General features: G+C 42.8%; 2 protein-coding genes across 10 annotated transcripts in view; one reads left to right on the top strand and one right to left on the bottom strand.

The window, feature by feature from the left end:
- The first annotated feature begins 332 nt into the window (after nt 1–332).
- Nucleotides 333–17,683, top strand: MFN1 (mitofusin 1). Of its 2 annotated transcripts, none has more exons than XM_015871520.3 (18): nt 333–519; nt 1,530–1,651; nt 2,542–2,677; nt 4,680–4,842; nt 5,429–5,553; nt 6,400–6,508; nt 6,993–7,100; nt 7,796–7,949; nt 8,071–8,138; nt 10,633–10,754; nt 12,213–12,339; nt 12,651–12,755; nt 12,858–12,960; nt 13,612–13,841; nt 14,319–14,474; nt 14,966–15,162; nt 15,524–15,658; nt 16,209–17,683. In XM_015871520.3, exons 2-18 carry the CDS (start codon nt 1,537–1,539, stop codon nt 16,276–16,278), a joined length of 2,223 nt encoding a protein of 740 aa, XP_015727006.1. In that variant the 5' UTR covers nt 333–519; nt 1,530–1,536; the 3' UTR covers nt 16,279–17,683. The 2 variants fall into 2 exon arrangements, with proteins under 2 accessions (XP_015727006.1, XP_015727005.1); XM_015871519.3 differs by lacking the exon at nt 333–519 and adding an exon at nt 1,284–1,354.
- A 162-nt stretch (nt 17,684–17,845) lies between these two features.
- GNB4 (G protein subunit beta 4) overlaps nt 17,846–27,582 on the bottom strand; it is a 55,439-nt gene continuing 45,702 nt past the window's right edge. For 7 of the 8 annotated variants that reach the window (XM_085513269.1, XM_032446668.2, XM_085513268.1 and 4 more), the window contains 7 exons: nt 27,328–27,434; nt 26,438–26,501; nt 25,587–25,749; nt 25,310–25,376; nt 25,022–25,223; nt 23,625–23,841; nt 17,846–22,718 (listed from right to left, as the gene is read on the bottom strand). In XM_085513269.1, the coding sequence (XP_085369395.1) occupies nt 22,612–22,718; nt 23,625–23,841; nt 25,022–25,223; nt 25,310–25,376; nt 25,587–25,749; nt 26,438–26,501; nt 27,328–27,434 (927 nt within the window). In that variant the 3' untranslated portion in view covers nt 17,846–22,611. The remainder of the gene's footprint in view (nt 22,719–23,624; nt 23,842–25,021; nt 25,224–25,309; nt 25,377–25,586; nt 25,750–26,437; nt 26,502–27,327; nt 27,435–27,582) is intronic. The other variant, XR_014933319.1, reaches the window with a different exon arrangement.

Genomic DNA, 27,582 nt, shown 5'->3' with positions numbered 1-27,582 from the left:
ACCCTCCTCATGGTGACTCAGGACTCCAGGTTGACTTCCTATTGACTTACATCAATTTCTAATCTCTAAAATGGGGATTAAAAGAATATGCCATAGGAGCGGCATGAAAGCAGACTCCAAACTAAAACACACACCACTGTGCCTAGTAAAGAAATACATTCAGGTTTTACTTAGGTAGGATTTTACACATGGAAATGTTCATGACCAGTTGGTCTCATCTCACCTCAGAGGGAGCAGAAATAAGTTGGTTATTTCTGCATGACCAGCGTGCCTAAACAAGCAAGGTATGTAGTGGAAAATAGGTCATGAGTGGAGGCTGTTTAGAAGTTGGAGTGCTGGAAGGAGTGACCGTAAAGGTGGGGACAGCCTCTTGTTCCCAGGGAGGGCACTGTGCAGTCGCTGTGAATGCAGGGCTGGGTGAAAGGCCATGCCAGTGCTGCAGGACACTGAAGCCGACCTTAGCAGTGCTTCATCAGCCCTGGGTTCAAGCCATCAGCTGCAGTGAGCAGGAGATTGCTGGTAAGCCTTTCCATTTTGGCTCTTTATTACACTGATACCTGCAGGGTTTCTGTGCTGCAGTGACGAGCAGCTCTCCGCAATCGCAGGGTCACTTTGGGAAGTGGATTTTGGTTCTTTGTGTTCGGGCATTTAAGCCTAAAGCTTATAGATCCGCATTGAGTACCACAGCTTCTGGGTTGGCTACTGGATGAGAGAATTCCTTTATATGGAAGAGCTGTGGACTTGAAAACAAGATTAAAATCCCATTCCTTATTGCAGGAACCTGCAGCACAGAGACCTACCACTTCTCTACTATCTCCCCAATGCTTACCGAGTGTGGTTGATTTTCACTGTTCTTTTTAGTGCTTTTCTCCTGCTGTTCCATGCAGACGTTCAGACGCTGGGTGCTGCTGTGTGTGCTTACAGGCGGTGCTGGGCACCCAGCCCTGCTTCCTCTGCTTTCCTTGGGGCTCCCAGCTCTGAGGTCAGGGTTACAGAGGGGCTGAGCTGGAGGCAGCTTTCACCTACAAATGTCCCCGCTGGGACGTGGCTGCACATAACCTGCTGACTGGGGAAGGAAATCATAACCCTGACAGTTGTGAAGGGCACAGAGAGCCTACTTCCCCTCAGTCTCCATTTCACAGCCTTCCTTCCCCTCTGACCCACTTGCAGATGGCGGCAGCCGCTCCCCCCCTCCCTGCGGACCCTCACTAAACATGGCGCCCGCCGCTCTGGTACCGCGGGAGGAGCCGGGGGTCACAGTGGGAGGAGGAGGAAGCGGATGTGATGTCAGCCCGCGGCCTGGAGCCGGGGCACGGCAAGGTGGCGGCGCGGAGGCTCCGCCGGCGGTTGCCTGGTAACGGCGGGGCCGGGGGGGAAGGGGGGTCCGCGGCCTGTAGCGCTGTCCGTCCCTCTGTCCGTCCCGTTGTCCTTCAGGGCTCCGCGGGGAGCTGCGGCCTGGCCTCGTTCTGTTCGTCCGCGGACGTGGGTTCCCTGCGTGTTTTGGTCACTTTATGCGACTTTCCCCATAGTTCCATAATGGCTGAAGCCACCGTGTCCCCGCTGAAGCACTTCGTGCTGGCGAAAAAGACCATCACGGCCATCTTCGAGCAGCTGCTGGACTACGTCACTGAGGGGGCTGCTTTCGTGGAAGGTCAGTTTTGGGCTTCACATGAGGCCTGGTCCATTGCTTTGAACTGAATATGTTAGTGGTATTGTGCAGTGTTATGGTATACATCGTATACAGCATCGTTGTGCTGCTTGTGTGAATGTGCCTTCAGACATCACTGTGTTTTTGCTTGAGGAAAGTGAAATCCTGTGCAGCCATACCTAGGGTCATTGTGCCTAATAACAGCTGACTGCATCGTGTGGCATTGGCTGCTTTCTGTGATGGTGGAAGCTGAGCTACCTCATGTGATTTGGAGCCACTTACAGCCCAGTTTCAGTTCCTTACACATAGAGAAAAAGCACAGACAGGCTCTGCTACCTGTTAAGTAGGTTTGTTTGCCTAATAGGAAAGTAGATCATAAAGATGCAATGCAAAGAACCCATGGTTACGACACCACAGCTTTCAGCAGCATGGAGGTGCACGTTGCCACACGGGTTGGTTGCTCATCACTCTGCTGAGCTCTGTGCTCAGAGGGCAGCGCAGCCCAGCTCTCACATCCATGGCAGTCCTCGTTTGGGTTTCTGAAGGAGGCAGTATCAAAAAGAATGGGGCCAGGCATTGAGCCTTTGGGCACAGCCTGCTGTGCTGAGGAGGGTGGTTCATGTTCTGAGATCTGTGCATTCTCTTTAGATGTAGATAGGTTTTAACTGTAGCAGTGAGCCTGTTGATTCATCTGTAGTGATGTGATGTGATTTCCCAAGTGCTGTGTAGAGCTGCCAAACGATGGGCTGACATCAGGGAGTTATTTTTGCTTTCTTACTGCTGCATAATTAAAATGTAGACATATCTTTGGCACACAAAGTATTGATAATGTAGATATTGTATCCCACAGTGTGCATTCTGGATGTGATAACTATATTTTTTTCTACATGTAGCAACATACAGGAACCCGGAGCTTGAACATGTAGCGACAGAAGATGAATTAGCAGAAATACAGGCATATAAAAAGAAGTTAGCAGTCATCGGTGAGGTGCTTTCACGGAGACACATGAAAGTGGCATTTTTTGGCAGGTAATGAATGAATTTGATCTCTTTGAGAACTTAACATCCATGTTTGTCAATTATATGTACCAGAATCAGTTCTTTGTTATGTGATTATTCTTTGAACGTGTTCACTCCTACCCTAATGGCTGCAGAATATTTCTGTGACACCATCATGTTTCATTTGTGTAGTTAATTATGTATGTCTTGTTACATATTTTTATTGATAGGTTACATCAAATAATTCTTTTGTGTAGGTCCATTGTTTGACTTGGGAAGATCAGTTAGTTGCTTTCTCCTGGCTGTTCTGTTTGTTTAACGTGATGGTTTTGTTTGTTCGGTGTGTTTGTTGTACTGAACTGTTTTAAGAACTGCTCTTGGTGTGTCCTATAAGTACTGAAAAACAAAATCAGAGCTGTTCCTTTCCACATATATGCAACTGAAGAAAAATAGGCAATGTTAGAGGCTGTCGTTGTGCTGGTTGTGCCATTAGTTTGATAGGTCTGTGTGGTGCTTATTAGGGAAAACAGTAACAAGTTACATGGCTTGCTGATAAATCTGAATGTAATATGAATCTCTGCTGCCTTGGAATCACTAACAAGGAAAAATCCCAATTCACTGTGTTTGATATTTTTACAGATTGAGTATCAAATATTTTGCATATTTAGATGGCATTTTCAAAGTTATGGATTATTTAAATGGTGACATGTATTTTCTGGAATATCAGTCTTTTAATTGGAAAAAAGATGCACTGGTATTGAAACAAGTACGTACAGCATTGGGTGTTTGTGTGTGGTTGCATTCTCACTCTGTTAGCAGTAGCTCCATTATTTAAAGAGAAACGATGAAAGGTGCTGGGATAAGTAAACTGCTTGTATCTGGACCTTGGCATTTCATATGATAAAAGCCGAATGCATTTACAAGCTGTGCTACACCTACATGGTGAATGTTGCTTTTGCAGGAGAGGATTAATTAAACCTTAACCTGAATTCTCCCTCTGACATTTTGAATAAATCTGTAAAGTACTGTACGATGAATACTGAACTTTCTACTAGAGGAAGTAGCTCCGTTAACAAATGACAGCCCGTGCTTGCTTCACACTATGGTGTAAGAGTTAAATCTGTACGGGTGAGGGTTACTGCAGAATGGGGCATTGCAGAGAACTTCACATCCTTGTAGAGGTGCTGAGGTGGTGAACAGTTGCATTGAGTTGAGAGAAGACTGGCTTAATTGAGCTGCTTTTTCTGTCCAAAATAAGGACAAGTCTAAGTGCCATGATTGAAGACAACGTTTGCTTTAAAAGGATTGCATGCAAGAAATAAATTTGATTGTCTTTCTGCATGTTGCTTCACATCTTCCTTTGGAGATATTGATTGAGTTTATTGTCGATTAAATTATTTGGAGTTGGCTGTAATGAGAATCCCCAGCCAGCGATACTCAGGCGTATCTCAGAGCATTGGTACAGTGCTCCTTTTTAGCACATCTGGTGCTGTAGAGGGCTGTGTCAGGGGCACTGCTTCCTTCCTGACTACAGACCAATGTTTTCTGAAGGCAGTGCATTAAGTTACAGAGGTGGTAATTTCACAAGCATTTTAAGGAGCCGCTGTTAATGCAATCATAGAAACTATTTTGTCCTCTTCTGCCTTTGTCATGCAGCCTTTTCCTCGTGTCCTTCCCCAGCATCCCTGGAATTAGTCCCTTAGCTTTGCTGCGGGGAGGAATGTTGAGTTGTTACCTGATCAAAACTTAATTCTATCCAAAATATTACACAGCTTTTCCATCAGTTCTTTTCTCCGGGAATTCCAGCACTGGCACAAGGCAGAGAGCAGGCTGCCCTTTCTGTGGGACAGAGTGGTGGCATTTAGCAATTGCTTTGCATTAATTTGAGGCCTTGTTTTAGGTTGATGCTCTCTCACACCCCAAAATAGTGTGCGCCTAATATGATTAAAGGGGAGTGCATTCAGTTCAGAAGGAAGGTGTGCTTGATGCTGCTACACTGTGCTCAGAGTGCTCTCATTTTCTTTTTCTTTAGAACAAGCAGTGGAAAAAGTTCAGTCATTAATGCGATGCTGTGGGATAAGGTACTTCCTAGTGGGATTGGCCATACAACTAACTGCTTTCTCAGCGTGGAAGGGACTGATGGAGATAAGGCCTACCTCATGACGGAGGGGTCGGATGAGAAGAAGAGTGTCAAGGTAGAGCTCCTGAATGGACAAAGCCTTTTTTCACAGCAACTTTTTCTCAAAGGTTCTGTCTTTTAACAACAGTTTGAAGTCTAATGAAAGTATAAGGATAACTCATTTATCATTTATAAGCTAGAAGGTGAAACTGAAAATGATTGAGGTGTGTGTCATTGCATACATAGCATAGCATAGAGTATGTTGAGTGATCTGTTATGTAGGACTGTCAGTAAGCTCTGTTACTTGCTAAAGATTAACAGCATTTCTCTCGTTGGCCTTAGGGCAATTACCTTCTTGAACTGCTCAGAGTGATGCCTTAAAGCTTGAGGCAAACTCATGACAGCTCTCAGTATCACATGTAGCCCTGTGAGGAATACCACGTTGTGGCTCCTGTGTGGTTTTTGAAGCACAACTTGTTCTTTAAGTAGTAGCAAGTATTAAGAAGATGGGGGAAAAAATCTTTTTAAAAGAAAGGCACAGATATTCATCAGAAGTGAACGTTACTCTCTTGACAATCTGCACAAGAGCTGAATTAGGCTGCTTTGTGGACTCATTTGTGGCACACGCTGCAGTTTGTCTCCTCTTTTCATGTCTCTGATAGACCGTCAATCAGCTTGCTCATGCTCTTCACATGGATAAAGACCTGAAGGCTGGTTGTCTGGTCCACGTCTTCTGGCCCAAGTCCAAGTGTGCACTGCTGAGGGACGATTTGGTCTTAGTGGACAGGTATGTTTCTGTTGCAATAAACACTTCCTCAAGTAAATATGCCACCGCAGTGTTTAAAAAAGAGACTTGCTGACTGCAACCTGATAATCAAAGCACAAGCAATCAAAGTTATGGAGTGGTGCTTTTTTTTCCCCCCTTCTCTCCTAAGAGCACAGAGCTTGTTCTTTGGTGCATAGTGCTGCCTGCCATTGCTCTGCCGATTCTGGCATTGCAGGGGTTGGAACAAAAAGGTGTCCTGTGAGTCCTGCAGGAGGGACTTGATTTTGTCTGATCATTTTGACACCTTTAAAACAAACAGCATGGAAGTGTGACCAAGGTCAATGCAGCTGGAAACCCTTTGCTCATTCCTTGTCCTTAAATGCTCCAGACTGATCACGTGAGGGAAGAGTGAGCGGCCTGGACTTTGTATCTAAAAGCTTATTTTAAGGGCTGCAGGACATACATGTCACACTAGTGAGTGCCATGAAAATGTAACTGTCACTGTGGATTAATGTGGCCTCTGTGTTGAGCTGACACTTCCCCTGGTCTGTACCAGAAATAAGTGAGGTTTTGCAAACATGAGCTAATGCTTATATCCCACTTAATTTTAAAAACTGACAGCTTTACAGTCCCAGCTTCATTTTAATCGTTACGTTATGCAAACTGTGCATAGGTTTATAACTTCAAATAGGCCGTTACTAGTGGAAAAACACATAATGAATAACTTCTTTCTGATTACAATCTAAAACTTGGGATATGGGGAGGAAGAGCAATTCTGCCAGGATTGATCCCAATCTATTTTCATCACTTTATAGAAATTGGGTACTCCATAGCTGGATAAATAAATTTGTTTTCTGTTATCAACAGTCCTGGCACAGATGTGACTACAGAGCTGGACAGCTGGATTGACAAATTCTGCTTGGATGCTGATGTGTTTGTCTTGGTTGCCAATTCTGAATCAACTCTCATGAACACGGTATGGCGTGCAGTGATTTCTTGTGAGTTCTTTGTTTAGTGTTTAAAATGGGAACGTTCAGCAGTGGCTTTTTTTTTTTTCCTGTGCTCAAGCCATAGAAACTCAAGCAGGAAATGTAACAATTCAGGTAAGATTCAGTTTTGTAACAAAAAAGGAAGGCAGTAAATGACGTGACAGATGTACAGAAGAGCTGATTTTTTTGTTGCAATGTTTTCTAAAGTATCTGTTTGGAAGCTTTATTAGTTGTACTTCTGCCCCTTTTTAGGCAGCCCTGTTGGCATGTATCATTGCCATCAGTTTTAAGACTTTGGAACTATCAGAAGCCATTTATTATTTTTTGCTGGATGTTAATGGTTTTCTGTGCTAATGAATTATTTTGAATATGAATCTTTAAACAACCCTGTTCATGGTCAGATCTCTTACAGAAGAATGCAGGACAGTTTCAGATGCATGGAAAGTTTTCTGTTTGTGTTTTAATTCTTAGGAAAAACATTTCTTCCATAAAGTGAACGAGCGACTCTCGAAGCCAAATATCTTCATCTTGAACAATAGATGGGATGCCTCTGCATCAGAGCCAGAATATATGGAAGATGTAAGTGACTTGGTGGCTCTTGCTTGGCTAGATGTATTTGTATATGCAAAGAGATGATGATATATTTGTGTGTGCCTGCTTTTATGCACATGGAGGTGTATATCTATGTCGATTGCCAAGGTGATGTACTTATTAGAATGAAAACAGCTGCTTTGTCTTACTGGTTAAAGGATAGATTGTTTGATCCAAGCATGGAAACAACTTGCTGCTTCAATTCTTACTGCAGCATATGCAGTCAGGTAATGCAGTGGAAGGCTTTATTAGAACTTTTATCTTCCACAATAAGCATGTTTCAAATGTTCTTTGACTTCAGTTTTGTCGTGATTCTGCTGCTCAAGGGCACAGATTATGCATATTAAAATATGTTGGAGTAGCTGTCAGTGTGCTCTTCATATTTGTCTGAGGGCATCTGGCTTGCTGGAATGCTCAGTACTCTGCATATGGGGAATGGATCAGTTACCTCACTACCTGACTGAGATTGGTAACATACAATAAAGACAGTTCTAGAAGGAAATATGTTCGCTTCTAGGACTGATTAAGTGATTTAAAAGCAGCTGCTGCATCAGTAGGATTAGAAGGCATCTGATGTCTAAGGATGGTCAGGCATGGTTTGTTTTGTGCTCGGATGTTTTGATTTGATGGCAGCACTCAGTTGTTTCTGCCTTTTTCTCATGAGCTTCCCACCTTTCCCTCAGGTGCGCAGGCAGCACATGGAGCGCTGTCTGACTTTTCTCGTTGATGAGCTCAAAGTTATTGATCCTGTGGAAGCGAGGAATCGCATCTTTTTTGTCTCAGCAAAAGAAGTTCTGAGTGCCAGGAGACAGAAGGCCCAAGGAATGCCAGAGAGTGGTGTGTAGGAACTCTTTTCTTCCCTCAAATGCAGAAAAAATATCATAAAACCTGATAAAAGTGATATGGACAGTCGTCATGTTTTGCTGTTCTCTCCCTTATGGCCTGTTATGTTCCACAGGCGGAGCACTTGCTGAAGGGTTTCAAACAAGATTCCAAGAATTCCAAAATTTTGAGCAGATATTTGAGGTATTTATGACGGACTTTTTTAACTGCCTCTTTTACTGATGTGAAGGTAACTTTTGTTTATGTGTAGCTTCATTTTACTGAGCATGACCTTGGTGAACAAGTAGAGGAGTGTCAGGTATTCCAACCATGTGACAGCTGTGCTTTATCTACTGGCTCTGTCCGTCAGTTGCCTCTTAGAACAACAGGTTGTTAGAACAGAATGTTGTTCAGTGAAAGAAAGGGTCAAAGCTGGGCTCTGAGCTCGTGTTTTCAGATCTCAATGCTGGTGTAGTATAGATGATAAGAGACTGCTCTTAGAAATGATTGTATCATGTAATAACCATTAGCTGCTAAAATGCCTGCTGTACTTTAAGACTTACTTTGTTCTGCACACGTAGCTTTGTCATTCATTATTGCAATCCAGCACTCAAACAGTAAGGCAGTGTGTTTCACTAATGTAAATATTTGCATTTTTAAAGCCAGAGTTTTGAAATTATCATCATTACCTGCCTCTTAGTTCCGATGCTTTGAACACTAACAGTTTTCTTGCATCCTTGGTGCTTTGCTGAAACCATCCTTCACCCTCAGTCCAGCTGTAGTCACAGCTGAGTTCACATGTTCTTCAGCAGTAGGTCTGGCTAAATAATCAGTTGGTTCCTGTGTGATAGGATCCATTTATCTTGTGGAATTTGATAACTCTAAAGCTGTTATTTGTTATCTTCAGTTGGGGTTTTGGATATGCCTTTGATTGTTCAGGCTTTATCTGCACTGTTATGGAAGATGACCAAGATGTTGAAATCATTAGTTCAGAATACAGACAGCACATCTGTCCGTGAAACTTGAAATTTCTTGCTGGAGTTGCTGCTTGTAGCCAAACACACATTTTTGTTTGTCATTTTTGTCCTTAGACTTATAGTAGGGAACCTTCAACTAGTAGGGAACAAGTGGAAATTCAGTTTTTAAATCAATTACTGCCATGTATTTTTGCTACACGCTGTACCCAAAGCACTTCTTTTTCTATAAAATCTCTCATAGTCACAGTTAGGCATTCAACGTAGGATATTTTCATATTGGCAGACATGCGACTTATTAAATTAGTTGGTGTTACAAACACTCGGCACATCTGTGAATCAGGTTTGAGATTCTCAAGCTGGAAACTAATAATTCTGGCTGTAATTTAGAATGAATAACACAGCCTGAATTAGTGCCCTGCAGCTGCTTCCTTCCCTAACACCAAAAGACTGTCTGGCTATGCTGGAAGGCTTACAGTAGGTTTGGTTATGTTACTGGAACATTGAAAGCTTTTATCTTTGTTTCAATAGATAACAGCATTATCTAATGTTAATTTACAGACTAACAGCAAAAATGCTCCTGTCCTCCTCTTACCTTTTCCAGCCGTATAATTAACCTTTGTGTTTTTCCTAGTGCTCTAACTTGGATTGTCTGGTTGTGTTGTGAGTGACTGTCGTCCTTTTACCTACCACATACTAATGCTGGGAAGACTCTTTCCTCTGTGTCTAGTCTAGCTCTAACAATGTGCTGATATTTCTGAAACTCTGGCCTTTCATTGCTGATTTCTAGATCTGCTTCATCGAGGAACAGGGAATATATTTTATTCATTTTGTTCCTTTTGTTTTGATCTATTATTTTTGGATAGGTGCGATTTGTTTTTGTAGTGTATGCTGAGGTTGTAGACGGGTCTTTTAAAAAGCAACATAAACTTTGTTCAGAATCATTAAAGAAAAAAAATACCTCCACAAAACACCACCACCACCAAACAGATCCGATCTAAGGAATCCAGCTGTTTCCTTTCTTCCCCCTGAGTACAGCAGATCACAGTGGTCACAGTGCAGACTGAGCCCCAGCACCTTTTATCGGCCACGTGCCTCATGGTGCACAGTTACTTAAGTCTTAATTTATGACCAATAACAACTGATTTGCTTTTACCCACATTTAAAACAGTTATACATCTTTCAGTTAATTGTCTGTAAACCCTGAATTGCTGTACAAGATTCAAGACTGCAGATGGATTAGAAATGTTTGTTCTGCACTCATAGATGTGACACTTCAGCAATATGTTAAAGACCACTGGGCAAATTTTGTTTCTAATTCCTGATTATCTGGTTTGTGCCTGGACTGTCAATATTGACAGCAGAGAAGCAGTATTGCCAGGGGTCCCATTAGACAGTCTCTGCTCCCAATAGACAGTCAGGAGGGTTTTCTGAAGAGCTGGATGTATCGAACATAGACTCCAAGTTTGGTTTTGGTTTCCATTCCTTGTTTTAGACAACAAACCTCTGCACATTACTGTGAGTGAACACGAAGGTAGAGATCTGCTGCTACAGATTCATTTGAGATTTCAGTTCTGTTGTCTTTTGATTTCTGTGTATTTTCTCTTTTTGTTTCCCATGCCTTTAAGTTCATGCTAATAGCAGCAAGTGCTTTCTGACAGTGAAATTCCAGACAGTGTTGGTATGGAATTGCAGTAATGTGTTGTGGCTTGGGCTCCTCGCAGGAGTGTATCTCGCAGTCAGCCGTGAAAACCAAGTTTGAACAGCACACTATCAGAGCTAAACAGATAATAGATACTGTGAAAAACATTATGGACGCCATAAACGTAGCTGCAGCAGAGAAAAGGTAGGTGTGTTGGAGGGCTGGTTGGTGTTGGTTTCTCCAGCTCATCTAAGGAGCCGTTTCCATGCTGGTGGGTTCTTGGGTCATAAAATGCACATTTTTTGTTTCCATTGGTAAGAAATGGAGGATTTCTCTGGTGTGTCAGTCCGACTGTTCTCTGGCACTGCTCAGTCTTGCCCTTGTTCTGTGACTCCTGCAAAGGGATCTTGGTTTATTTTGTTTTCCTTCTTACTGATTTATGGTCACAAAGATAATCTGTGGGTTTTCCAGTTGTTTTTAAAGTTTTTTCTCATTGTATCCAGCACCTCGGCAGTTACATTTGGGCCTGATGCTGTACCTGTAGATGTTTGTTTACAGTAACATTGAGCAACTCTATGGGAGGCTGCAGTGCTCTGATTTGAGTGCTTAAGAGTGCTGCAAGGGGTGGGAAAAGCCCATGTGAGCTCTTTGGTCTGGGCCACTGGTTCTTTTCATGTTGTATCCTGAAGTGTCTGTACTCTCTCTTTGCTCACAAAAATATCTTTTAGTGCATGTGATAATAACTCACATTTCTTCTCTCATAGTTCTATGTTTTTGGACATTTGGATATGTTTTCTCCCCACTTTTGCTGCTGCCACTTTTCTTTCTCGTACATTGTGAACTTGCATCCACCTCCTCTCTGTGTCTGTTAATGAAGTGTCTTTATGTCCCAACAGACTCTGCTATGCCTGTCAAACATTCATCTTCCCAAACATATCGGCATTGCCAAGCTGCCTGTTCACATATTAACCTGTCTCACTTTGTCAGATGCCATGAAAACTTGCTGTGAAACTGTTGGAAAATATTTTGATACCTCTTTATTTCTGTCTGTTGACCAACCCAAACCTGTGCAGTGACCCCTCTTAGTCTGAATTGTCTTTTAATGTAACTGCTGATCCTTCAAGATACAGCTGTTCTGCATTTTAAGTGTTTTACTTAAACGATAGGCCTAATGCCTTTGAAGAGAGCTGGTTGTGACAAGGTTAGTTTCTGCTGCCTCCCATTTGCTCTGCAGGGTCATTGGGCTGATGTCATTGGTAAGGAGCAGTTGAATGGTGCTGGTGAGCAGCAGTAGGACAGAGTGATTGGATTTATCTTTTCTTCTTTTATAGTCAGGAAAGACCAAGTATTAAAGGCCTCTCATTCCAGCTCCCTCTTTATGTAGTTCCAACTCCAAACGCTCATTCTTAAGATATATCAAAGCCCAGTCATTAGAGTTGTGCGCAATCAATGCAGCCTTTAAGTGCACTTGTAAATTTATATCTACTTTGCAGTCGTTCTGAGGCAGTCAGTGCTTCTGCTTTGTTCCACTACTGTCACTTTGGAGCCTTTTAAGCTGCTCAGTACGCTGTAAGCTCAGTGGGTCATGCCTGATGGTACAAGCTTGCTTCGTATATGGGAGAATACCTGCTGGTAATGGTGATTTCCTTTCTGCTCCATTAGAGTGCTCTCAATAGAAGAGCGAGAAGATCAGAAGGACAGGTTGGACTTCGTTCGAAATCAGCTGAACATTTTGACAGAAGATACTAAGGAAAAAATCAAACGCGTTACTGAGGAAGTAGAAAATAAAGTAAGTAACACAGGGAGGGGAGGAGTGTGTGCGTGACACAGCTTGGCAGATGAATAAGTGAATCTGTCAGCACATGGGTGTTGTGCAATAGATGGACTTCTTACAGATGACTTCACCCTCAGCGTTAAAGCTGGGGCTGACCAAAGTTTGAGCTGAAACTCTGCGAAGATGGACAAAGCAAATCTTCAGCTTGAGCAGATTCCTTGCTGAGTGTCACGTAACTGAATTATTTGTTGTAACTGGGTTAGTTCAGAAGCCTGTTTCCACTCTGTCTGGAGAAGATAGGAGCATCACTGTGCTTTGTCTTACAGGTCTCCTCTGCCATGACTGATGAGATTTGCCGACTTTCAGTTCTAGTTGATGAATTTTGTTTGGACTTTCACCCTTCTCCTCAAGTACTGAAGCTCTATAAGACAGTAAGTTTTCTTTAACTTCTACATTTTCATGATGTACTTATTGTTTCGTATGACGCTTTGTTTAAGCATTACAGAACTTTGATTTTCTTTATAAACCTTCAGGAACTCAACAAACACATAGAAGATGGTTTGGGGAAGAACCTGGCTGATCGTTGCTCCAGTGAAGTCAATGAGTCGATGCATCAGTCGCAGCAGGAGATCATTGGTAATGCGGGACGGGCAGGATGTTGACTTTTTGTGTTTAGAGAAGGCAGTTTGGGATAATTTGCTTTTGGAATCATTTTCTTTCTGAATGTGTTGTAATTTTTACATGATACAGCAGTAAGGGTGAACCGTCCTGGCTCAGGACTGAGTCTGGTAGTAGCCAGGGGTTTTATTTTTGGTAGCAGTGTTTCCTATGCAATGTTAATTCTTATCCATTTCTTCTGCTCTGCTCTGTTTCTGGTAATAAAAGATTTGGAGCAAGATGATTGAATTACATGAAGCCTTGTTATCTTATTCAGTAATCTTGCCTTTTCTGTATGGCACCACCAAATGGCTGGAAAAACAGATTTGTAGTCATCCTTATCTTCTACTATTGCTGGAGGTCTTTAAGTTAATGTGTCCTTTTTTGGGCAGTGATGCTTTATCTACAAGTCACTTTTGTGCGGCTGTTTTATCAGCGCAGTGAAGGGGCTGCTCTGTTAGGATCCAGGCTGCTAAAATGCTCGAGGGTTTCTTGTTCTATGGGTTTGTTTAAAGTCAGTTTGTGTTCTTGTAGTTCTCAAAGCTGGTCAGCACTGCAAGGATTCTGCTTGGGAATGTGCTGCCAGGCTTTCAGTGTTAACTCATCCTCACTATTGGGTTCTGTTTCTAGAAAACCTGAAACCATTGTTGCCTTCTGGTGCTCAGAACCAGCTCCACCTGCTGATCCCATGCAGGAAGTTTGACCTCAGCTACGACCTGAACTGTCACAGTCTCTGTGCGGATTTTCAGGAGGACATTGTGTTCCACTTCTCCTTGGGATGGACTTCACTCGTAAACCGGTTCTTGGGTCCTAAACATGCTCAGAGAGTCCTTCTGGGACTGGCAGATCCCAGTTTACAAGTGAGTGCTTCAGAGGCTGAGCTTTTAAGTGCCTTGTTTTGCCTTAATGAAAATATATTCAATTTTTTAATTTATTTTTAATTACAGTTGTTTTTATTTTAAATCCTATTTGCTTCTGCTGTTTCTCCGCTTGCTCCTGGTCCCTCTGTGAAATATTTTTGGTAAGGGTTGTTTTATTGGATTCTATTCAGGGTTAAAAGGGAACTGAGCATCCTTCCCATGCTTTCTGCAGATGTTGCCTAAGTTCTGTTCTTTATTTGTCACCTTTGGATCTTTGAGCAGAGCCTTCGTTCTGACTTAGTCCCTGTGTGGCAGGGAACTGTCAGAACCTCCACTGCTTACCAGGAACGTTGTTCAGATGTCTGTGCTGAACAGTTCCCTTCAAATGAATGGAACCCTGAATAGCTGACAATAAAACTAATCTCTGTGTAGTTCCGTAATGCTTTTGACTCAGGCTGCTGTATTCCACTCTTCTAGATCCCTCGTCCCTTAGCTACCACCCCGTCTGCTGCCAGCCTTCCTGCTGCAACTCCAGAGAACACATCACCCGATGATTTCATGGTTCCTTTGATAATGAGTTTAGCTTCACTGACATCACGGACCTCTATGAGCATCATCGTTGTTGGCGGAGTGGCAAGTAGCATTAGCAGCACTCACCGAGGGCAGAGATGGGCTGTTTTTCCTTTCTGGGGTTCCGTACTGTGAAGCATGTAGTAACTTCTTAGCATGGCTGGGATGGATGAGCACTTGTGGTACACTGGGCACAAGTTATCGGATTGTAGTGAGAAAATTGCTGTGATGATGCTGCGTGTAGCTGGGTGTGTTCTGTGTTCAGTTTCTCAACTATGGGGTGACTTGATTGTGCCCTACATGTTGTTGGACTGGTGGGAGCTTTGCTTTTTCCTTCCTCCTCCTGTAGCCTGGATGTTCTCCAAGCCATTGGGGTACCAGCTCATTTGGATAGAGCTCTGTTGCTCTATAATAATATATTTGTTAATCTAATCTAGTAAAAGGGCCTTGAAGACAAAAACAGCAACAAAAGGTGGAAAAAAATAGATTTCCTTATAGTCTAATTGCATTCTGTAGGACAACTCTCATTTAAACTAAGGAGTTTTCCTTTTCAGATTTGGAAAACGGTTGGCTGGAAACTCATCTCTGTCTCCTTAAGTATGTACGGGTTGTTATATCTCTATGAGAGACTCACTTGGACCACTAAAGCAAAAGAGAGAGCCTTCAAGCAGCAGTTTGTGAACTACGCGACCGAAAAGCTGCAGATGATCGTCAGCCTTACGAGCGCAAACTGCAGCCACCAGGTGCAGCAGTAAGTGTCACACAAGATAAGGAACCTTTGTCAGTGTGGGTGTGGAAAGGCAGCAGAATGTTCTTGCAGGCCGTGTTTGTTGTGAGGGATGTTTGTAGTGTTGTTACAGGGAGAAGGTGTTTCAGTACCAACAGTTGGTGTTGGTGGACTGTAGGTGTGAAGCTGGTACTTAGGGAGGGTAAGACATCTCCTCTGCAGGGGTGAGTCTGGAGTTGTGGACTCGGGACTCTTTAACAGTCGTGTTCTGTGATCCCCTGGCAGCTGGAGGCTTTGGTTGCAGTGTGACACCGTGAGATTGATCCTGTCTTGTTTTTGTGGTGGGATTCTGTAAGCTCCGGTTACAGACTTGTTTTTCCTATAGGGAAATGGCCACTACCTTTGCCCGGCTCTGTCAGCAGGTGGATGTTACCCAGAAAAACCTGGAGGAAGAAATTGCCCGTCTTTCCAAAGAAATCGATCAGCTGGAGGACATACAGAGCCACTCCAAGCATCTAAGGTGAGTCTGCATGTGGCTGCCAACAGCCAATTGCTGGCACTGCTGACCCCTGAGTGGATGCGTGCTGTCACCTGCAGCCTAAAAGCAAGGTATACACAGGGCAGACACTGACACCTCTTTCCTTTACTCAGAAGCAAACAGCTCCTTGGTTAAGAGTTAAATGCAGGCTTCTTCCACGAGAATGAGGAAAGCTCCTGAAATGCTTAGACAATCTGTACCTCACTCTGTTGGAGTGGTGGCTTTTGTAAGAGCGTTTGTCTCCCGCAGGTAAAGTGGGGGGTGACACCTTCCCAAGGAGCAGGAGAGTGTTAGAGCAGCTGTCAGCTTGTCGTTCGCTTCAGTCCCATTTTGGTTTTGCCACCAGCAGCAGCTGGTGTTTGTGGAACAGAAACTCACAGCAGTGGGTGGCTGAGGGACTCAGGTCCAGGCTCCGACCGGAGCAGAAGTTCTGGTTTTCTCAGTGCTTTGGGTTTCAGGAGTAGAAACCAAACACAAGTTTTGCTTCTGGTGCTGCACTGAAGTGAATACTCTGCTTTTGTTTGTTTTGCAGAACTAAAGCCATTCACCTTGAGAACGAACTAGATCGCTTTACAAAGCATTTCCTTCAGAAGAGTAAATAAAGCATCAGCCTTCGCTTCCCGGTGATCCCTTGTAGGACACAGCACATTTTACAGCTGACGCCTCCCTGGGGGGTCACATAAAATGATTTATATTTTTAACCTTATTTTGATTACATTGAATTATTGTAAAGCTTAATTTGGACTCTGACAGTGAACCAAACTGAATTGCTGTGGGACGCTTAGACGTGTGATGTTTGTTTTGCAGATTGGGGGTTTAAAGTCTTTAACACTAAATTTCATTGGGCACTTGAGAATAAAAACCCAAATCCCTTTTGATTTTCGTTAGTGCTTAGGAGGGGCAGGTCTGGCTTCCTGGCATCCAGGAGTTTATGCAGGGAGGGTGCTTAGCACCGCTGTCTGTACCGTTCTCAGTTGACCAGGAAGAGCCAGGGGAGGAGGATGCTGCCTTTCATTTGTGCTTGTTTGGGGGTTTTAAGGAAGGGAATGATGAACCCCAGCATTGTGGACAAGAGGTGCTGAGCGTTCTGAAAGCAAGTGGAATCGGGTTGGGAAGATGTTCCTGTTCTTGGATAAGGAAACAAAAGGTGGTAACTGTAGAGCAGTCGCTCCTGGGATGTGGTTGGCTGTAGTTTCCCCACTGGCTCCTGCGTCTCCAGCCAAGATGGCCTTAAGTAACAATAAATAGTTGGTAAGCTGGACACTTGTCTCTGTGAGCACAGCGGGAAGCCTCATTCAGGTGAAGGGCAGCAAATGAGTGGCTGAGTCAGTCTGGATCCCATTTCTGCATGTTGGAGGGAAAGATTTGGGTGTCGGGCTCCAGCACTGAGAGGTGGAGGCTGCCTGATGGGATCTCCTCATGTAACATCCTGACCTGCTCCTCGGTTCTGCTGTAGCACCCATCCCTATGAGCTGTGACAGGTTCCCCTCTGCTCACCTCCAGCATTGCAGAGCCCCTCAGCGTGGCTGCTGCCACCTGCAATCACTGAGCACCTTCGTTTTTCTAACCAGACTTTTTAAGAATAACTTATTTTAGAAGAGAAAACCTTTTCAGAGTATTTATATATTTTTATGGCTCTGTATGAACAAGATTAATGAAATACTCAAAACTTCAGAGTTAAGGATTTACTTATATTCCAGTAAATAAGGGCTATCCTAAAAGGAGAGAGATTAAAAGCTAATAGTAGCGCAGTGCTGTTAATAACCAGCGCTGTTTGTTTGCACTGTTGTGTACAGTATTGGTTTGTGACTGTGCAGCTCTGAGCTGGCAGCAGCACTGGGGGGTGTCTGAGGACAACTGTGAATATTGAAATGAGCCACAGCCCAGGTGTTGTTTGAGGTGACAGGGTGTGTTGGTGCATCTGAAGCACTGCTACAGTGATTGTACCCAGGTGGGAACTTCACATGCATGTGTTCTGCAGTTATTTATTAAAAAATTATAACTCTCTTCTCCTGTGGTAATGTTACTTCACAAGGAAAAGTCACCCTTTGCTTCCACTGTAGGACAGTGGTTGGAGATGGATGATCATTGAGGTGCCTTCCAACCCCAGCCATTCTGTGACAGGGGCCACGGGGTGGAGCTGTAAAGGAGCACCCACAGGTGGCACCGTCTGGTTAAAAGCACTTGTTTATTGGTTACAATATCAACTCATGGCAACATCTTTCACTGAGCCACTGTACAAATACAAAGAAAAGATCCATTGTGGGGGGGAAAAAAAAAAGAAAAAGCTATAAACAGAGTTCATAGCAAGTGATTTCACAGGGAGGTCTTTTTACAACAGCACTGTTAAAGAACAAATGGCACAAGTCCCTGGTTTCTTCAATAGCTTAAATAAAAGCTTTAAGACTGTTTCTGTATACATACACGATCCAAAGGCAGTGCAGAATCACTTCATAATTGGTAACATGACCGCAGGTATCCAAAGTAGTCAGCAACAAGTGACAGAAGGAACCGAGCTGATGAGAAATGCCAGAAACTGAAGGCAAATTAAAACGGAAATGGTTAGAAGCGTTTTAGTTTTGGACTCCTTTGGATGTCATATGTACTACAAGTGTTCAGATGCTTTTATTTTTTTCTTTAAAAAAAAAAAGAAACAAAGGAAAAGGAGAAAAAACACAAATAGAAGAGCACCATCGTGTAAGTAAAACAAAGGCTTGAAATATCTAAGACTATTCCACCGAAGTCCATATTAGTTAAAACCTAAACATACTGTGTGGTATAAGGATGTCAGGCACATGTAATCTGTTATCAGTTATATCAATTAGTAACACTGTTCACACATTTACCATAACAACACTGCATTAACATTCTGCATGTATTTTACATAACCAGCAATTGGATAAAAAGGCTTGTGGTGCCTCTGAAGTGTAGGAAGTAGTTTACCAGCATGCATGCCAGGTTACTGTATACAAAGTGCACCATCAACCCATGCTTAATTACTTTTACAGGAAACGCTATCTCAAAAATCAGTCATTCTGCTACACAACCATTGATACCAACTATTTGAATTAGCCAATACTTATTCTCACCAACATCTTAAAGCACAGCACTAAACCTAGTGGAGGTGACGGTGTCCTCAGAGAGGAACGACTAAGCACGCTTGGAATGTTTTCACAATGGTTTCATTCTACCTTAAAGTAACGCCAACTTCATTGTGGGACACGAACTGAAGAGTTACTATTTCCGACCCATGCACAAAGTAAGCACGCCAGGACCAGCTGCTACATCCATCCAGCTTTGGAAAGTCCAGGTCAGGCCCTCTCAGAGACTGGGGGACAGCCCACGAATCCACGTTCTGCTTCCATACACAGATGGGTGTCAATGCTTCAACCCATCCGTTCTGCCAGGCACTGCCGAGCAGCTGCAGTTTGCAAGGCAGGTGGTGCTGATGGTTGGAAGAAAAAAGGGTCTGCAGACAGATGAAAACAGGCCAACGCTGCAGCACTCTGTAAGTTTACGTTTAGAAGCTTTTGTGGTTTCCAGAATCTCAATCATCATCCCCACCAATGAATAATGTCTGAATCTACACCAGAACAAGCCCAGGTTAGGTGCTCGCCTGGCCTGATTAGTATCCTGTATTGCAACATTGAATCAACGCTGGAAAATGCTGACATAAAAAACAAAACTACCTGAATGAAATCAATCTTGCCCCGCAAAGCACAGAGTTCCACTTTCCAAGCTATAACCAATAGGATTTGAGAAGAGAGGCTGGGAATGAGTAACTTTGCCTCAACAATCTTAGCTACTGCACTTCTGTAATAGCACAAGGGATCTGAAGCTCAGACCACGATGCAGTTTGGCAACTTTGACAGCTTAAGATGTACCCGCTGGGGCTGCCCAATCTGCTGCACTGTTGGCTGCTGTGGAGCAGTTGGAAATGGCACGAGCTGCGTTTCTGCGCCTACACCGCACCATAGACAGAATCTTATTTGAGATGCAAAGCCGGGAATTACGTCTTTTAAGTAAAACGTACAAAGGCTCATTTTCTTAACTTCCTCATATTAGAGGGAGTTTGAGCATTTAACCATTAAATCACGTCCATTCTATTGAGAGCTCACCAGCGATAGCCATGAAAATAAGAAGAGCAATCTTGTGCAAGTTCCTTGTTTGCCCTCATACAATGGCAACAGCACATCACATCAAGTCTGTAGGCTTTGGGTTTTCTCCTTCAGCCTTAGATACTACAGGACAGTGATTAAACAGCGAATGTCACCTTGGCAGGATCTATCAAAGCTTTCTACAGGTCCCCAAGAAGCATCAGATACTGTTTCCACAGTTGTGCTGAGGCTCCTTCCACGTTTCCTTGTGCACCAACACAAAAGGAGCCACGGTGGGACCTGCAGCACTGGAAGAACCAGTTACCAAACAGCACAAACAGGCAGAGACTTTAACGATGCTTTGGGAAACCTCCCAGGCAAGCAGCTGGCATTCCTTACTGGCAGCTGAACGCAACAGGCTCATCAGCCAATGCCAGTGAAGCTGTTTGCAGCAATACCTGCATCAGAGCCATTACAACGCTGACAGTCTACCCAAACTTCTAAGAAAAGTTATATACATCTGTAAAATTGTTCCTGGAGTTTCACAAGTAGAAACCAGCTTAAACAACAGAATGTAAAAATGGCACCTGTCTTCGCAACAGCGTTGGGTAGGAAATTGGTTCAAAACGCACTTCTATGGCAAAAAACTGTTTAGAAAAACAATATTTTTGTAAAATTCTGTAGTAACAAATTTCCAGAAGCATTCGCTCAAGGCAGCTGTGAGTTAAAAACAAACAAAAGTTAAGTGCACCACTAAAAACTGAACCAAATCCGAGAGATCTCAACTCGCTCACTTAAAAGAGCAACAAGTCTTCCATCATAGTTCTGTTACTGCAGGTAGATGGAAAAGCAAAATGCTGAGGAATTCCTGTGACATACGATATCGTGTGGTTTTGGTCCTACACCGCAATCTGCTGCTGGGAAATGTACCCTTGTGCAGCACAAGATCTGCTGCTTTGCTTTAATTTTAAGGGAATTTACTGTGATGGGTACATTTATTGGCACCTTCGCCATTCAGACATGGCGAGTTCACAGGCACAGCTTGGAAGTTCTGAAATTTAGGATTACAAACGTCATAAACATGACAGAGTCGTCTCTGTTTTGATGTACTACAAAAGATTGGGCACTTAGATTTGGTACCTGACCCACGGATACCCAGACTCCCCATAACTTCAGCTGAGGGCAGATGAACATTTATCTTCCGACCTGGTAGTTTAAAATCCATATGTTTTTAAGACAAGTCGCATCAGAAAAGCCAATAGACTCGATTTCCCCTTTCACCAAATGCCACAGGCTTTGAGATTCCCAAGGGAACATCCATTGCAGGCACAGACACGCTGCCAGGCACCAAGAAGTTAAGCAGTCCTCCTGGGTAGTTTCAAGTTGGCATCACTCACTTGATTTGCTTCTATCTACACTCAACCATACTTGGCCAGAACTTGTCATTTATAAGCTGCTGACACCAACATCTGAATAAATCAGGAAGAGGAGATGGCTATTTACAGTGTGAGAACTGCAGAACAATTAGCATCTAATGAGCCACTACGGCACAGACCCATGACCACAGGAGAACAAGCAAGTCACTAACTTTATAGCACAAAGTTTTAAAGGGCCACACAAGTAAGTAAGGTTATTTGGTTCACTGTAAGTTACACGTTTCCTTTTATAATTCACACTGCACATAACTGACAACAAGCACTTTTGGTTGTGGTATGCTTTGGCAAACCCCCAGTTTGGAGGGGAATTATAGTTGATTAACTGCACATTTAAATATTTAAGATTCTAAGCAAAGTTCCCTGGAATTTCTGTTTGTTGGGGTGACTGAGCGAGCTCCACAAACACCCTGCTTTCTGCACACCGACTATCGCGCCAAATCACTCTGTTAGAGTTTGTGACAGGCCAAACTACCCCATCTAGAGCTGAACTGTCAAAAAGAAAAGCACTCGGCCACTTAACATCAGCAGTGCAGGTCACTTGGTTTCCATACCCGAGGGCCGGGTGGAATAGCAGATGCGGAAAGCCGCAGTAAGGAGGCTAATACTTCTGGAAGTGGAATTTTGCTTTTTCCCTCTGTTGTTGCAAATCTGCCTGGCATTAACTCCTTGGTGTTTGGATGGCGTCACTGCCAAAGGATGAACCAGGAACCACTGGCTTAAGGAAGAACCCCCACGATTAAAAATAGGCAAGCAGGTCAAGAAGTGAGTGAGTAAGGCAGTAGGTATTAACTGGGAGTCTCCAGGGCCTCTAAAAGAAAAGAAGAAATTCAAATGCCTTCCATTATAAAAACACATACATACCATCGGCTTCACTTTATCTACAGTAAATTCACAAAAACATTTAAAACAGCAATTATAGTTCATCCACTACAAAACTCAGAAGTGACACCTCAGGTTAAAGCAAAACTATAAATGTAGTTCCTTAAAAAATGCAAACATATTTCTTTACATACAGACAAATGTTACATGATTGGCTGCTATAATGTGTATATTCTGTTATGTACAAAAAAAAAAGTACAGGATTAGCAGACTGAGCACAAGCAAAAACCCTTCAAAGACGATCTAACCAAACCATCCGTAACAAAAAGACTGGCTCTTAGTTTGTCGGTCACCATGATGATGTGTGCTGGCCCCTTTTAAAAAGTCAGTGATTTCTTCCCCCCTCCCCTGTTTCTTCACTTGATTTTTTTTTTCTAGTTTACAGAAAGCCTTTTTGTGTAATAATCAGTGAATAGAAAAACTTCACCTGCAAATACAAGGTAGAAATGTTATTTCACAGCTATAGGCTGCAGCATTGATCTCTCCAGGTCTCAAGTGGAGAATGTACATGTTTGGCTCCCAGTTAATTCCAGATTCTGAGAAAACTGTCCCAAGACCCTGTAGCTACAGCCATGCCATCATCAGTAACACCTAAACAGCTGACACGGTTGTCATGGCCAGCAAGGACACCTGGAAAAGAACAACTGAACGTTAATATTTACAGGATGCATCAAGGACTTCAGCTGCTGCTCTGCCCTCCCAGACTAAGTCTTCAATCAGGCTGATTCAATATGTTAACAAGAGGTCTAAGCATCCTCCCTTTTCATTAGCTTTAGGAGCTGTATATCACAACAACAGCCATATGGGGAAACAGTACAGCGAGGTTACTAACAATGTGTAAAATCCATCATGTATCACGTCAGACTAACAGTCGCTCCTACAGCACTACTACTCTGCCTCTTCACATCGTTTTTGCTTTCTTGTAGCACTTCTTGCACTCATCTCCTCTCTCAAAGTATCGCATCCGTGTCCATTAAAATTTAGCCTGCCCGCATCCCTTAGGGAGAAGGATACACTGTCATTTTGAATTGCAGAGCCAAGGTTCAGAACTGCTTCACTGTTTAAGCTATTATACCAAGTGAGAAAGTCCACCTCCCCTCTCTCCAAACAGCAGCCAAGTAAAGTCCTCAAATCAGAAGGTCTACTGTAAACTACTTCTGTCTGAGCACAACTTTCCTGTCACCAGAAGCATTACTACTTGTGACAGGTGCCAGAATCAATGCAAGCGCATCATTTTGTATTGCCCCGTTCTGTACATTTCAGCAAAATAAACTTCCCACACACGTAATGCAACTTTGGTGGTGGTTCCTTAACCTTTAGAACTACCCATCTTACAGAGACAGAATATGGCCAGTGCACTTAAACAACTGGAAGATGCAACCAAATGCAACGAAATGGAAAGGTATCATTCCAAGAGAAAGCAGTGCTGGCAGGAAGCAAGCAGAGTTCATTACATCAGCAGCAGCACTGACAGTGAACCAGCCCTGCACAGATTTCCAATACCCACCACTGCTCGCTGCAGTCACACGCACTTACCTGCTCTCTCTCCTTTCAGAGTATCCCACACATTGCAGTTGAAATCATCGTAACCTGCTAGCAAGAGGCGGCCACTTTTTGAGAAGGCTACAGAAGTGATTCCACAGATGATATTGTCATGCGAGTACATCATTAATTCCTGATCCGCACGCAGGTCAAAGAGTCGGCAAGTGGCATCATCCGATCCAGTGGCAAATGCATGTCCATTGGGGAAAAACTGGAAGTTATAATTGAGAGACGGGTGTTTGACATCAGAAAAAAAAACATTTCTCATGCATTATTTCAAAAACATTATTAGCAGGGTGACCAGGCAAAGACAGAATGACGTACTGAACAAAAACAGCTTGTTAGCAAACCATGCTACCTGTGCAGCTGTGCAATTAAACACTTCTAGAATAGTTCAGGTATCACCTGAATGACTGCGCTTTTACACAGACAGGCTCCAGCATGCAGCTCAAAAGGCATCAAAAGGGATGTAACTAACTGCCATGAAATGAAGCAAAATGTACTTGTGCCCTGGCTGGGGGCCAGGAGGACCTATGTGATGTGTACGCTGTGTTCCCTCTTAAGATGGTCAGCCAGGTTGGCTCAGCCAAGACAGAAGATTGCAAACAAGCAATTCAATTGCCAAAATCTACTCCAAATCAAAGTCCGTCTCACAACAGCCATAATGATTGAAATTGGAATGAAAAGAGCTCAACACATCTCAGGATTCAGGTCTAAGTATAGGAGCTGCATTTTTCTACAGGTCATGCCTTTGGTATTTTCTCAGCCTTAATAATTTTTCTTGTTTATCAAAAACAGATACAGCTTAGATTTCATTCCCTATTTATCAGGGCTTGTATCTTGCAGATCAGAACATAGTGTTATGACAGAGAGGAAATATAATCCAGTTTATAAATACTACAAAATTATTCCGAGGATGAACATCCAACGTAAGCACTGATTTGTAACTTTGCCTTCCAGCACATTTCCAATAGAAAACACCACATATGCTTTTACGTAACGAAAAGGCTTAAGATGAGGATGCCTGGCTATTCTGCTCCCTCTCAGCACATCGTATTTATCTACTGTTTCAGTTTTAACACTCTGTCACACTGCAGAAAGTTCCCATCCTCAGTTCTTTGCTTCTTAAAAAAGTACAGTCCCAGTGGCTGAACAAAACACTGCTGAAACTATTCCAAAACCACTTCGATGCATCGCAGATAACAGTAGTAATTCAGTTACAAGCTGCATCACAGGTTATTAGACAATCTTCATTATGCATAATTCAACAGTCTCCACCTTAAGTCATTGATTTTAAATGAAGGTAACAATAGATCACGAGCTAAATCCATGCACCTATTGCTGTTATTCTCCTTCTTCTTTCCCATGTAGAAATACAAATGTTCACTTACACAAACAGCGTTGATATCTGACACGTGCCCTGTGAACGACTGCCTGCACATCCCATCCCGGATGTCCCAGAGCTTGGAGGAGGCATCGCAGGCACCCGAAACAAAAGTCCTCATATCTGGACTTAGAGAGAGACTCATTACGTCGCCAGTATGCCCAGTGAATGTGGTGGTCTGCTGACCAGTTTCAATATCCCACAGAGCACTGCAGACAAAGTGACAGCATTAACACACTGCATTTCATTATGGGCAGAAAAAAAAACAAGTAATATAGAGGAAAAAACAACTTACCAGGTGGTGTCTCCTGAGCTCGTGACAATTTGGTTGTCATCTAAAAAGCGACAACAGGACAAATACCCTAAAAACAAAACAGTTATGAAAATGTCAGATGTGAGAGTTTAAGCAGAAGGTTACCATCCAAGAGCAGCCACTAAACTTCTCTCACAGCTACTTTGTAAGCCAACAAAACTATTTCACCGTTCACAATACACCTCAAAGCCAGACCGTTTCACTTGATGCAATAAAACATAAAAGCAGGAAATGAAGCTGACACAAGTGTATGGCTGACCTGTGTGCCCTGGCAGCTCTCGGCTCACTCTCACGTTGCCCTCTCTGGTTTTTAAATTGTATATGGAGCAGATGTTGTCCAATCCACCACAGGCCACGTAGTTGCCAGACGGTGCATATGCACAAGTCATCACCCAGGAGGATCTCAGAGGAATGGCGTGCATCTTCAGAAAGACAGAGCTCATCAGTGCCACATCACACCTTTGCTTTCAAGCTTTACTGCAGTCACTCGTAACAATTCTTGGATTACAGCAGATGAAACACGTCAAATAGACTGTTCAGCATAAATTTTGTATCTTTTTTCTTTTTCTTGAACTTACTGCAACCTATGCTCACATACATATCAGGATGAAAAACACCACCATGTCTCTTGAGTTCTTGATACAGAACTCCTGTGCAACATTATTTCATAGTAACGCTATTCTGAACTTAAACATCTACAAGATTTGTTTGTTCAGGTGAGATTTCTTTGTGCAGTTCTGTTTCTGAATGACAGGTTACAAAATGGGACCCATGGACAGTTTACAGCCACAAATCACTGCCCCACACTCTGCCTAAGTTTCCCTCTTGTAACAGCTTCTTCTCCACCTGCACCCCATCCAACCTCACAGCCAAAGCATTAAATTCTGACGTCGTCTATTTCTACAATCTAAAGCCAAATCAGTTAAGTAAACAGAGGCAGATAAAAACAGCTAAAAGCTAAAGACATTCTGTATCACCAAGGACTATTAATTTGAAACACAGCCTACAGTGTATCCCCATGAACAGCTAGGCTGTTCATTTTTGAACATTTCATTTTTGACTTGCAAACACACAAATTATGCATTAATTATTGCCGTGGATTATAAATACCTTATTTGTTGTATAACTATCCCAGATAATTAATTTTCCATCTTGTGAAGCACTGACTAGTAGCCTAAATACAAGCACAGAGTAAAATAAGTTAATATAAAACAAAGCAATATCTCAAAATAGACACACATCATGCATGATTACCAAGTGAATCAGAAAGACTTTCACTATTGCCATTCTTCTTTAATTAAGTGCGACGTTTGTTGGAAAATCTGCAAAGAACTGTATGTCACCCCAGAGAACAAACCTGCATCCAAAAGGGCTCATGATTACAACGGACAAAAAACAAAACTCGTTTCATGCCTTTAAAAAAAAAACAACTATATAAACTAAATAAAATAACTCAGAGAATAAGAAATGCACACAAAGAGGAACAGAACAGCTTTGTGAACATTGTTTGCTCTAAGGCAGAGTGACAGAGCTCTCTCCTAGAAGCCTTATAACTTCTCTTTGCTGTACCCATGAAGATCCTTTTTTCAATGAAGTTTGCACTTAAAGTCTTAAAACCTCTGTTATCACCAAGTTACATCATTACTCAGTATCCTGGAAAACATAACATCCATCACTCCAGGAACAGACCTGCCCATAAACCCTTCTGCTTAAACAGTCTAAGAACTTTGTTAAAACTAATGGAAGAAAAAAGCAAAATGACTGTGGCAGTAAAAAGCACCTCCTCATTCACTCAGTGCTTCTCTCTCAGTACTGTGCAGCCCTCACTGGGTTTACAAAAACAAACTATGACTAAAACAAAATAAGAAAATCCTATTCATGGTTCATGGCCTCCCTCTGAAGGCACAAAGTCTGTACCACATCTCTCACAAAGCTCGATGCTGTCGACAGTCTTATTTCTAAACCTCAAGTTGCAGGTTTAAAAGACCAATCATACAAACCTTGAGTCAGATCCCCAGTGCATAGCATAAATTTTGGCTAAGTGACCTCTAAGCGTACGCCTCGTTCGCATTTGAATTCGACCCACTGAGTCCAGACTTGTTGTGATCTAAAAATAAATACAAACCCTTGAGATACTGAGGACTATTTTTATATACATGATAATTAAATACACTCAAACTTTGCTTAAAAAAAGCTATCTTGGCATGCAACAGATAAGAACAAAAGGATTATCAGCGTTGAAACCATGCAACACT

This window comes from Coturnix japonica, chromosome 12 (assembly GCF_054131305.1).
Source record: "Coturnix japonica strain WE chromosome 12, WE-NBRP24, whole genome shotgun sequence".
Classification (NCBI taxonomy): domain Eukaryota; kingdom Metazoa; phylum Chordata; class Aves; order Galliformes; family Phasianidae; genus Coturnix; species Coturnix japonica.
Note: the sequence above shows the minus strand (reverse complement) of the source record. Positions and strands in the feature narration are given on the sequence as shown.